Here is a 13,310-nt window from a genome sequence, read left to right on the forward strand (position 1 = left end):
AAACACAGAAGATACTCCTGTACCCTGAAGGAGCACCCTCATGGCCCTGGGGAGAAGAGCGGGCAGGCATCTAAGAAGAACCTCAGGGCGTGCAAGAAGGGATTCTGAGTGCCTGCCAGCTATCCCAGTGCCCACAGAGTTGTGGGTTTTGTTATCTCAAAAATATTTAAGCTGCTCCAGGGATTGTACCATCCTTACTACTTGGTATCCCACCCAATGTCCACTTATATGCCTGTCAACATGAAACTGCTAGGAAATATAACCAGCATCTCAGGTGAATCAGGCCTGTGGAGACATTCTTCTTAGTCAGAGGTAAATGGAATATATTTCCTCATTTGTCAAAAGGTCTTATTCTCAGTCTAGTTACATTTAATTGGAATCAATTAGAATTAATGACGAATATGCTTTGCATTCTCAAATGCACAAGGATCAACAGTTTTCTAATAGAGTATTTTTGAAACTTGTGACCTATGATTTTCACAACAGTAAGGCCAAATCAAGTAATCTGGAGCTTATGATAATTTACCCTCCACCTGCCTGCCAGCACACAGCTTAGCAAAAGTAAATCGAATGGCTTTATGATGAAACAGTAGGTTTTGTGAGTTTGACTAGCATGATCCTTTCCCCCAACGCCTGATCATTATTCAGTCCCGAAGTTTACAAAGCTGAGCATGAGACCCCAGATCCCAGGTCACCCTTACAAAGTCTAACGATTCCATAGGTCCTGGCCAGAACTGTCCTGTCACCTTCAATCTCAGTAATTAGAACACCTCCCATTTGGCTTATAGTGTATGGCAATCCACTAAAAAGCAGAATAGGTGAAAGTACTATAAATTCCTGTTACTTTCACCCCAAAGTATTTAGAAATCAAATCCCATTTAGATACTGATTCCACAGAAAAGCTGAATAACAATTTTATAATACAAAAATCATCCAAAATAATCACACATGAAAAATTCACTACTATAGTGACCTCTTTTGATAGGTTATATTATTTGTCCAAAATATCCACCAGCCCCTCCCTAAAGAATTGAGCTTCTACCTCCCCCTGCCCCAGGTGGGGCGATGTCATCTGCTTTCTCACATGGAACGTGAAAGACACGAGCTACAGGTGAGCAGAAGCCTTCAGGGCCAGTGGGGGTTCTGCAGTTGTCCTTTCCTGTCTGCCTTGAGAATGGCAAATGATCTGAGTGAAGATGTGGGCAAAGCCACAGCTGTCATGTAACATGGGCAAGAGGGAACCTTCCATGGCGTAAGTCTCTGAGGGTTGGCTGTTGCTATCATGGCATAACTGGCCTATACGGACGCGTTAAAAAACTGGTACTCAAAGTGGAGTTCTGCTGTAACAAAAAGCCAAAAATAGATGACACTGGAGTCCAGGCCAGGCAGTGAGGAAACTTATTGGCAAGGTGGCAACCCATGTAATTTGGTGGTGAACTGTTTGGCGAAATAATTGCCTTCAGTAACTTGAAAGATGAACAATGAAAGCATGAGCTTGTGATGTTATGAGAAGAGACTGGAAACATAACATTAGTAGTGTGAGTTGGTTTTATTGGCTGAGTTTGACAAAGTATTACAAGAAAAAATGAGCTCAAGAGTTGTGGTTTGCAAAATAAAAATGGAAGGCAATAGGAAACGTCCAGAAATGCTAGGACTTGCAGGGTTGGAGACAACCAGTTCTCATTTCCAACTGGCCAAAGACAATATACATCAGCTTCTGCATGACAACGACTAATTAAAACTCAGCCCATTATCAGGCACTAAATCATAGATAGGGTTTGTCAAACCTTTGGTTTAAACCTCTGAGTAATTTCAAAAGGCTCCCAGTAAATCTCCCAATAATTTCAAAAGGCTCCCAGTAAAGGCTTTCAGTGGGACCAAACTGTTTAGAGTGAAAAAAGTATGGATTTTCAAAGGAAATCCAAACACTCCACAATTAAGGCTAACGAAGGGGGCATATTTCAAAAAGAACTGTGGATCAGACCACTGACACATGGAGCCAACTGGAAACAAATTCATAATAAGCTGATGAAGTTTTTTAGAGTTGCACTTTAAACAATCCTGGGCCACCAACCTACTCTGGCAGGATGGAAAAGCTGCTTTGCCCCCAAGAAAGCTTATTCTCCAGTATCATCTTCATATGACACCAAGCAGGTATCAAAAGGAAGGAACTTCCCAAGGGCAAAGCCAACAGCCAAGGCAAACACTAGGCTGGGGAGCATCACCCAGGGGGCAGAACCAGGGAAGAACCTGCAGACTTTCCCACTCCAAGACCAAGGGTCCTCACAGTGTCTGTCCAGTGGAATTTCACCACTGTTATGGACCTGGGACTGGCTCTTCCCATGCTTCCCCTTTCTGCAAAGGAATGTTTACCGAGGCCATCCTGTCCCCATTGCTCACTGTATATTGTATATTGGATATATGGATTCAGGTAATTGTCCTTTTAGTTTATAGGTATCCAGACCCACAGGATCTCCATCCAGACTATCGTGCCATCCAGGACTTTGATCATGATGTTCTGACTGGATGTGGCTCCTGGGTTAATTCTCTTGGAGGGCATTTTGTGTGCAGGAGAGAGGGAAGTGAACATCCATGGTTAAGAAAATATACAGTCATAGATGAATTATTTGCTTAACATAATCCCTGCCCTTCCCTTTGGGATCCTCACTCTAGGAGGCTAATACTTCCCACTTCATTAACATTAAGATTGGCCACGGGACCTGCAGCAGCCAGTTGGTTGTGAGCAGAAGCCACATGGGCCACTTCTGAGTGGAAGCCCAAAGAGCTATCCCCGGGTTCTGACACTGCTCTTTCCCTCTGATACAAGAACAGCATAGGCTGGGGGAGGGGCGTCCGCCATTGCTGAGGCTTCGGTAGGTAAACAAAGCGGCCAGGAAGCACGGCAGGAACTGGGTGTAGCCCACTGCAGCTCAAAGAGGCCTGCCTGCCTCTGTAGACTCCACCTCTGGGGGCAGGGCATAGCTGAACAAAAGGCACTCAAATGTCCCTGTCTGAACAGCTTTGAAGAGAGTAGTGGTTCTCCCAGCATGGAGTTTGAGAACTGAGAACGGACAGATTGCTTCCTCAAGTGGGTCCCTGACCTCTGAGTAGCCTAACTGGGAGGCAACTCCCAGTAGGGCCCAACTGACACTTCACACAGCCGGCTGCCCCTCTGACATGAAGCTTCCAGAGGAACGATCAAGCAGCAACATTTGCTGTTCTGCAATATTCGCTGTTCTGCAGCCTCCGCTGGTGATACCCAGGCAAACAAGGTCCGGAGTGGACCTCCAGAAAACTCCAACAGACTTGCAGCTGAGGGTCCTGACTGTTAGAAGGAAAAATAACAAACAGAAAGGACATCCACACCAAAACCCCATCTGTACATCACCATCATCAAAGACCAAAGGTAGATAAAACCACAAAGATGGGGAGAAACCAGAGCAGAAAAGCTAAAAATTCTAAAAATCACAGCGCCTCTTCTCCTCCAAAGGATCGCAGTTCCTTGCCAGCAATGGAACAAAGCTAGATGGAGAATGACTTTGACAAGTTGAGAGAAGAAGGCTTCAGATGATCAAACTTTTCCATGCTAAAGGAGGATGTTCGAACCCATTGCAAAGAAGCTAAAAACCTTGAAAAAAGATTAGACAAATGGCTAACTAGAATAACCAGTGTAGAGAAGTCCTTAACTGACCTGATGGAGCTGAAAACCATGGCACGAGAACTACGTGACGCATGCACAAGCTTCAGTAACCAATTCGATCAACTGGAAGAAAGGGTATCAGTGATTGAAGATCAAACGAATGAAATGAAGCGAGAAGTTTAGAGAAAAAAAGAGTAAAAAGAAACGAACATTTCTCCAAGAAATATGGGACTATGTGAAAAGACCATATCTACATCTGATTGGTGTACCAGAAAGTGACGGGGAGAATAGAACCATGTTGGAAAACACTCTTCAGGATATTATCCAGGAGAACTTCCCCAACCTAGCAAGGCAGGCCAACATCCAAATTCAGGAAATACAGAGAACACCACAATGATAGTCCTTGAGAAGAGCAACTCCAAGACACATAATTGTCAGATTCACCAAAGTTGAGATGAAGGAAAAAATGTTAAGGGCAGCCAAAGAAAAAGGTCGGGTTACCCACAAAGGGAAGCCTATCAGACTAACAGCGGATCTCTCAGCAGAAACTCTACAAGCCAGAAGAGAATGGGGGCCAATATTCAACACTCTTAAAGAATTTTCAACCCAGAATTTCATATCCAGCCAAACTAAGCTTCATAAGTGAAGGAAAAATAAAATCCTTTACAGACAAGCAAATGCTGAGAGATTTTCTCACCACCAGGCCTGCCTTACAAGAGCTCCTGAAGGAAGCACTAAACCTGGAGAGGAACAACCAGTACCAGTCACTGCAAAAACATGCCAAAATGTAAAAGACCATCGATGCTAGGAAGAAACTGCATCAACTAACAAGCAAAATAACCAGCTAACATCATAATGACAGGATCAAATTCACACATAACAATATTAACCTTAAATGCAAATGGGCTAAATGCTCCAATTAAAAGATACAGACTGGCAAATTAGATCAAGAGTCAAGACCCATCAGTGTGCTGTACTCAGGAGACCCATCTCACATGCAGAGACACACATAGGCTCAAAATAAAGGGATGGAGGAAGATCTACCAAGCAAATGGAAAGCAAAAAAAAAGCAGGGGTTGCAGTCCTAGTCTCTGATAAAACAGACTTTAAACCAACAAAGATCAAAAGAGACAAGGCCATTACATAATGGTAAAGGGATCAATTCAACAAGAAGAGCTAACTATCCCAAATATACAGGCACCCAATACAGGAGCACCCAGATTCATAAAGCAAGTCCTCAGATACCTACAAAGAGACTTAGACTCCCACACAAAAATAATGGGAGACTTTACACCCCACTGTCAACATTAGACAGATCCACGAGACAGAAAGTTAACAAGGATATTCAGGACTTGAACTCAGCTCTGCACCAAACAGACCTAACAGACAGCTACAGAACTCTCCACCCCAAATCAACAGAATATACATTCTTCTCAGCACCACATCGCACTTATTCCAAAATTGACCAATAGTTGGAAGTAAAGCACTCCTCAGCAAATGTAAAAGAACAGAAATTATAACAAACTGTCTCTCAGACCACAGTGCAATCAAACTAGAACTCAGGACTAAGAAACTCACTCAAAACTGCTTAACTACATGGAAACTGAACAACCTGCTCCTGAAAGACTACTGGGTACAAAACGAAATGAAGGCAGAAATAAAGATGTTCTTTGAAACCAATGAGAACAAAGACACAACATACCAGAATCTCTGGGACACATTTAAAGCAGTGTGTAGAGGGAAATCTATAGCACTAAATGCCCACAAGAGAAAGCTGGAAAGATCTAAAATTGACAACCTAACATCACAATTAAAAGAACTAGAGAAGCAAGAGCAAACAAAAGCTCTTCAAAAGCTAGCAGAAGGCAAGAAATAACTAAGATCAGAGCAGAACTGAAGGAGATAGAGACACAAAAAACTCTTCAAAAAATCAATGAATCCAGGAGCTGGTTTTTTGAAAAGATCAACAAAATTGATAGACCGCTATCAAGACTAATAAAGAAGAAAAGAGTTAAGAATCAAATAGACGCAATAAAAATTGATGACGGGGTTATCCCCACCGATCCAACACAAACACAAACTACCATCAGAGAATACTATAAACACCTCTATGCAAATAAACTAGAAAATCTAGAAGAAATGGATAAATTCCTGGAAACATACACCCTCCCAAGACTAAACCAGGAAGAAGTTGAATTTCTGAAAAGACCAATAGCAGGCTCTGAAATTGAGGCAACAATTAATAGCCTACCCACCAAAAAAAGTCCGGGACCAGACGGATTCACAGCCGAATTCTACATACAAGCAGGAACTGGTACCATTCCTTCTGAAACTACTCCAACAGATTGAAAAAGAGGGAATCCTCCCTAACTCATTTTATGAGGCCAACATCATCCTGATACCAAAGCTTGACAGAGACACAACAAAAAAAGAGAATTTTGGACCAATATCCCTGATGAACATTGATGCAAAAATCCTCAATAAAATACTGGCAAACAGAATCCAGAAGCACATCAAAAAGCTTATCCACCATGATCAAGTGGGCTTCATCCCTGGGATGCAAGGCTGGTTTAACATACGTAAATCAATAAATGTAATCCATCATACAAACAGAACCAAAGACAAAAACCACATTATTATCTCAATAGATGCAGGAAAGGCCTTCGACAAAATTCAACAGCCCTTCATGCTAAAAACTCTCAATAAATTCGGTATTGATGGGATGTATCTCAAAATAATAAGAACTATTTATGACAAACCCACATCCAATATCATACTGAATGGGCAAAAAGTGGAAGCATTCCCTTTGAAAACTGGCACAAGACAGGGATGGCCTCTCTCACCACTCCTATTCAACATAGTGTTGGAAGTTCTGGCAAGGGCGATCAGGCAGGAGAAAGAAATAAAGGGTATTCAGTTAGGAAAAGAGGAAGTCAGACTGTCCCTGTTTGCAGATGATATGGTTGCATATTTAGAAAACCCCATCGTCTCAATCCAAAATCTCCTTAAGCTGATAAGCAACTTCAGCAAAATCTCAGGATACAAAATCAATGTGCAAAAATCACAAGCATTCCTATACACCAACAACAGACAAACAGAGAGCCAAATCATGAGTGAACTCCCATTCACAATTGCTTCAGAGAGAATAAAATACCTAGGAATCCAACTTACAAGGGATGTGAAGGACCTCTTCAAAGAGAACTACAGACCACTGCTCAACGAAATAAAAGAGGATACAAACAAATGGAAGAACATTCCATGCTCATGAATAGGAAGAATCAATATCGTGAAAATGGCCACGCTGCCCTAGGTAATTTATAGATTCAATGCCATCCCCATTAAGCTACCAATGACTTTCTTCACAGAATTGGAAAAACTACTTTAAAGTTTATATGGAACCAAAAAAGAGCCCACATTGCGAAGACAATCCCAAGCCAAAAGAACAAAGCTGGAGGCATCATGCTACCTGACTTCAAACTATACTACAAGGCTACCGTAACCAAAACAGCATGGTACTGGTACCAAAACAGAGATATGGAACAGAACAGAGCCCTCAGAAATAATGCCACACATCTACAACCATCTCATCTTTGACAAACCTGACAAAAACAAGAAATGGGGAAAAAATTCTCTATTTAATAAATGGTGCTGGGAAAACTGGCTAGCCATATGTAGAAAGCTGAAACTGGATACCTTCCTTACACCTTACACAAAGATGAATTCAAGATGAATTAAAGACTTAAATGTTAGACCTAAAACCATAAAAACCCTAGAAGAAAACCTAGGCAATACCATTCAGGTCATAGGCATGGGCAAGGACTTCATGTCTAAACACCAAAAGCAATGACAACAAAAGCCAAAACTGACAAATGGGATCTAATTAAACTAAAGCACTTCTGCACAGCAAAAGAAACTACCATCAGAGCGAACAGGCAACCTACAGAATGGGAGAAAATTTTTGCAATCTACTCCTCTGGCAAAGAGCTAATATCCAGAATCTACAAAGAACTTAAACAAATTTACAAGAAAAAATCAAACAACCCCATCAAAAAGTGGGCAAAGGATATGAACAGACACTTCTCAAAGGAAGACATTTATGCAGCCAACAGATACATGAAAAAATGCTCACCATCACTCACCATCAGAGAAATGCAAATCAAAACCACAATGAGATACCATCTCGCACCAGTTAGAATGGGGATCATTAAAAAGTCAGGAACCAACAGGTGCTGGAGAGGTTGTGGAGAAATAGGGACACTTTTACACTGTTGGTGGGACTGTCAACTAGGTCAACCATTGTGGAAGACAGTGTGGCAATTCCTCAAGGATCTAGAACTAGAAATACCATTTGACCCAGCCATCCCATTACTGGGGATATACCCAAAGGATTATAAATCATGCTGCTATAAAGACACATGCACACGTATGTTTACTGCAGCACTATTCACAACAGCAAAGACTTGGAACCAACCCAAATGCCCATCAATGATAGACTGGATTAAGAAAATGTGGCACATATATACCATGGAATACTATGCAGACATAAAAAAGGATGAGTTTATGTCCTTTGTAGGGACATGGATGCAGCTGGAAACCACCATTCTGAGCAAACTATCGCAAGCACAGAAAACCAAACACCACATGTTCTCACTCATAGGTGGTAATTGAACAATGAGATCACTTGGACACAGGAAGGGGAACATCACACACCGGGCCTGTCGTGGGGAGGGGGGAGGGACAGCATTAGGAGATATACCTAATGTAAACGAGTTAATGGATGTAGCACACCAACATGGCACGTGTATACATATGTAACAAACCTGCAAGTTGTGCACATGTACCCTAGAACTTAAAGTATAATAATAAAAAAATAATAATAATGCTTAAAAAAAAAAAAAAAAAAAACAGAACAGCATATCCCAGAGGGGGCTGACCCGTCAGACTGAAACTCAGAGAGAAGAGGGTGTGGAGTAGAGTCACGGTTAGCCCACTACCGATAAAGACAGCAGAAAGAAGAAGGACACTCTTTCTAACTGGCAGCCGTTGAGATGCGGGACTGTGATTACCACATTGAACCCACCTAAGCACTCGATAAACCTCTGAATGATGTATGTCAGGGCCAAAAAGATTTAAACGCTATTTATGACTTTACTGATTAAATGCCTCACTGGGGGGGGTTCCCCGTCTTGGCTTGAAAGTTAAATGCCAGTGTCTATCATCAAGCCTGAATCCCACGCTTATCCTGGATGCTGGGAAACCCCGGAGGCTGGCATTTGTACCCCTTCACATCCAGCTCACTAAAGCCAAACCTGAATCCCCCCTTGAGGGCCAGTCACCATGATCCCTGATGTCAACAGGATTAGGCAGTTACCATCTGCCAGTGGAACTGCCAGCGGACTCTAACAACCACATGACGCGGTTCTATGATTGAGTGGTTAAGATGTCAGAGCTAGACAGCCTGGATGTAAAATTGGGGTCCCTTCCTCAGTAACTGGATAACCACAAACAGGTTACTTTCTCTCTCTGTGCCTTGATTTCTTCAGCTAACCTCTCCACACTTTGGTTACCATTCTTCAAAATGGTAACCATTTATGGGAATGTTTTAGAGACAAAATGAATTAGTATGTGTAAATTGTAGAGAATAGTTCCTGATACAGGTTTTGTTCTCTGTAAATAATAATTATTTTCATTATCATTAACATTATTACAGTCTTCATGTTACAGGAGGCAAACCAATGCATAGAGAGGTTAGGTGATTTATCCAAGGCCACACAGCCTGTCAACAGTAAAGTTAAGTGTGTCTCCTCCCTAATTCAGGGAGGTAACATCTGAACAGGGACCAGCCTCAAATGGCCTGCCCATCTGTCTATACCCTCAGAACCCACTTGTCCCCAATTCTCCACAAGCTCTCCCAACCTCTCCGAACAGGCCAATTCCCCTTTTTGTGAACATCGATGGAAAGGCCTGTCTGTGCCACTCCACTTGGCATCAAACCATTCACATCGTGTTACTGGTGGCTGCGTTCTGGGTGCAGGGTCCTCTCCCACTGTGGCTGTGACATTCTTTCAAGGCCAGGGCTGTCATATTACCTGGTGGCCACCACAGTGCCCTTTCCAGAAATATGCTGGAGTAAGTCCAAATGATCTGAGAGGGTGCACAGCAAGAAGAGAACACCCTGGACAGGGCAGGGCAGGGCAGGGAGCCATCATTCACTTGCATGGGCTCAGCCTCCAGCAGAGGCAGCATTGGGTCAGTTCCCTTAGTAAACAAAGAGGCTACTTTTTGGTGAAAAGTAGGCAAAGCTAACCATGGTTCAGGCATTTGAGGAAAAGTTGAGAACATAACTCACCTGAGGCCTAGCTTTCAGGAATGAACTGGTTGTTCCCTTTTCTCCTGGGAATCTCTCTGGAGGAAGAACAGGATTCTGAGAAGGGGAAGCTGGGAAGGTAGAAGGAGATATAAGGGAAGCTGACCCTGCTGGCACACACAGCTCTCAGACTTCCCAAACCTGAGACCCAGAGCAGCTCTGAATGTCACCTCCGTGGTCCAGAGGACACCAGTGGGTCAAAGGGATCTGAGAGGCAGCTTCCAGCCTTCAAACATTGAGAGAAGTGCCCCTGTACACAGCTGCATGAGGCTCCCATCTGTCCACAGACCCACATCAGCCTGCAGGTGAGTGAAGTGTGACCAGTCTGGCCACACTACTGAAGTTATTTGCTGGGCATACGGTATGCAGGTCATCTCCTAGGACTTTTGGAAATATAAATATGCAAAAGACCTTCAAGGAACTTTAAATCTAGCCTACAGGTTAACAATGACACAAGACCCAAGGCAAGGCCATGTGGGATTATGAGGCTTTAAGGGGAGGAAGTTACACCTCTCCCCTCATCCTTGGGAACCCAGCTCAGAGGCTACCTCTTCCTGAGAAGCTGCCCCTGGTGTTCCCAAGCTCTGTTAGGTCTCTGCAGCACACATGAGAGCTCCTTTATTAAAAAGCTTTGTATCATACTGTTTGCAGAGCCTTAAAACAAAAAAACTAGCCCAAATCATGCCAGAGAAGTAGTTAAGGCTAACAATATGGATGTAAGCAGGCAGCACAGCACAGGTCGGCACTCCTCAAGCTTCATGTGTGTGTGGATCCCTGAGGATCTTGTTAAACTCTGGTTCAAGACTTGCTAACACCCTGTTTGAGGATGTGTGGGGCCCCAGAGTCTGCAATTCTAGAGAGCTTCTGGGCAGTGCCTCTGCTGGTGCCAGAGCCACACTGATTAGCAAGGTTATAAAGGAAAAAAAAGCGGGTGGGAGGCCCAGGGACTGGGCCCAGTTCTTCCACTGGCCAGTTCTGTGTCCTGGAGCATGTGCACCGAAGAATGAACAGTTGGACTAAAACACCCACCTGGTGAAAGACAGGACGTTCTAAATTTAGGACTGGCTTAAAATCTCCTGGGTCCCCTGGATTGCCCTGCCCCAGTGCTACTGGGGGAACGGCTCACAGGAGGTGCCAACTGTGTACACTGCTGACCTTATACACTGCTGAGCTAGAAGGGCTGGAAGAACCTTATTAGTGAGGTGATTAAGGAGGCGGATGACAAGGCTCCACATGGCCCTATTGTTCTCTGATTCCTGGCCAAGGGCCACTCCCTCTTGGTTTGTTTGCCCTCTCCCTGCAGCAGCAGGACGAGATCAGATCCTCTTCTGCTCTCCTCGCTCTCCTCTCTCTCCTCTGGCCGTGGGGACAATTTCCGTGGCCATCCCCTCCCCCTCCGCCACGGTCATCTAGAGACCCCCGCCAGACCCAGCAGCCCGCGGCTTCAGCCTCCTGGGTCTGGAAGGTTAGATGTCGCCACAGGGAAGGCAGATGCAGTACAGCCTTCCCCTTCCCCCTTCAGTGGGATTCCCCGGCCTCTTCCTGGGGTCCTCCTGATATCGGGCCCGGTACTAGCTAGCCCCAAGAGGGCTCCTGGCCCTCTGCACGCTCCAGAGCCAAACCTGATGCTGTGGAGTCCATAGCGGGGGCTAAGGAGTGACGTCCTTTCACTAGGTCCAAATCGCTCTCTTTCGGCCACAGCCCTGCGGTCCTCCCGAGGGTTCAGGGAGGGGACGCAGGCTGGGGCTGCCTGGGGCACACGGGGCATCCCCAGTAGGCGCGGCGGGGCCAGCGGACCTGCAGGGCCCAGGGCAGGGCCGGCAAACACGGGTGCGCCCGGCGCCGTGCTCTTCCCCCGCCGAGTCCAGCCTCCTCCCCCGCTCGGCTCCGCCTCAGGACGAGGCTCTGGAACCCAGCTCCCACGCGGATCCACACGCGCAATGGGCTCAGACCACCCGGAGACACGGCCACTGCCACGCCCGCGACGCGGGGCCCGGCGCCCTTCAGCTGCCCGGAGACAGCAGGGATTCGGTGAGAGCCTCACGGGGCAGGCGCAGGCCCCATCAACCCGGCTCCCCCGCTGCCCCTGCCTAGCCCCGGCCACAGTCCCCAGCGGGGGGCACTCGAGGGGCACGCCCCGCTCCGCAAGGGGCCGGGGAGCGGGCCCAGGACCTGTCTGGGCGCCGCAGTCTCCGAACGCGCACAGGGCTAGGCCCAGCCCCGCCTCCCGAGGCCGTCCCCAGCTTGCGCAGACGCGGCCGCCGCCGAGGCCTTTCGGAGCGAGCGCCGGGGGTTGGGGGCGGGGTGGGAGGCGCGGCGAGGCCGGAGAGGACCTCAGCTGGGAAGGGCCGTGCGCGCCGGCCACGCGCAGGCTTTCACCCCGCTCTGCCGCAAGGGCCGGACCTACAAGCGTTTCCCTCGCGCGTGCCTTTGGTAGCCGAGCCTCATCTCCCTCTCTGCTGTCGCCCGGGTTGGAGTGCAGTGGCGCGCTCTCGGCTCACCGCAACCTCTGCCTTCTGGATACAAGCAATTCTCGTCTCAGCCTCCGTAGTAGCTGGTATTACAGGTGCCCGCCACCAAGCCCAGCTAATTTGTTGTATTTTTAGTGGAGACGGGGTTTCACTATGTTAGCCAGGCTGGTCTCGAACTGCTGACCTCAGATGATCCTCCCGCCTCGGCTTCCTAAAGTGCTGCGATTACAGATGTGAGCCACCGCGCCCAAGCCGCATATCTCGATGTAAGGCTATTCAACAGAAGCCGCAGTCCTACCCTGGATCTGCCCAGTGAGGATTTCCAGGAGGTTCTCCTGGCTGCCTAGGAGATACTGGGGGCTCAGTGCTAGATACAGCTTCTACAGGCTGCCCCGTGCCTCTTGCCTTTCTCCATCTGCCCCTGAATTCAGCGAAGGGCGATGGAGAACGAGAGGATTTTGGATGCCCTCCTATTCCAGAAACAAGTATCATTTACGACCCAAAAGAAATGGAAAAACGGCCTGCTATGGTCTGAATGTATGTGTCCCCCTCAAATTCATATGTTGAAACCTAACTCCCAAGATGATAGTATTAAGAGGTGGAGCCTTTGGAAGACTCTGCCCTCATGAATGAGATTAGTGCCCTTTAAAAACAGGCCTTTCGTCCGGGCGCGGTGGCTCAAGCCTGTAATCCCAGCACTTTGGGAGGCCGAGACGGGCGGATCATGAGGTCAGGAGATCGAGACCATCCTGGCTAATACGGTGAAACCCCGTCTCTACTAAAAAAATACAAAAAACTAGCCGGGCGTCGAGGGGGGCGCCTGTAGTCCCAG

The 13,310-nt window shown here is 46.4% G+C and overlaps 1 protein-coding gene across 4 annotated transcripts in view; it reads right to left on the reverse strand.

Annotated features, from left to right (window-relative positions):
- Positions 1-12,231, reverse strand: part of LOC117099569 (zinc finger protein 514) — an 80,841-nt gene extending 68,610 nt beyond the window's left edge. For 3 of the 4 annotated variants that reach the window (XM_033238811.1, XM_033238812.1, XM_033238813.1), the window contains exons 1-2: positions 11,630-12,231; positions 9,990-10,078 (exon numbers count right to left, since the gene is read on the reverse strand). In XM_033238811.1, coding sequence (XP_033094702.1) covers positions 9,990-10,078; positions 11,630-11,648 — 108 coding nt within the window. In that variant the 5' untranslated portion in view covers positions 11,649-12,231. The remainder of the gene's footprint in view (positions 1-9,989; positions 10,079-11,629) is intronic. The other variant, XM_033238814.1, reaches the window with a different exon arrangement.
- Positions 12,232-13,310: the final 1,079 nt, after the last annotated feature.

The sequence above is a fragment of the Trachypithecus francoisi genome, unplaced genomic scaffold, assembly GCF_009764315.1.
Source record: "Trachypithecus francoisi isolate TF-2019V2 unplaced genomic scaffold, Tfra_2.0 Lachesis_group17, whole genome shotgun sequence".
Lineage (NCBI taxonomy): Eukaryota > Metazoa > Chordata > Mammalia > Primates > Cercopithecidae > Trachypithecus > Trachypithecus francoisi.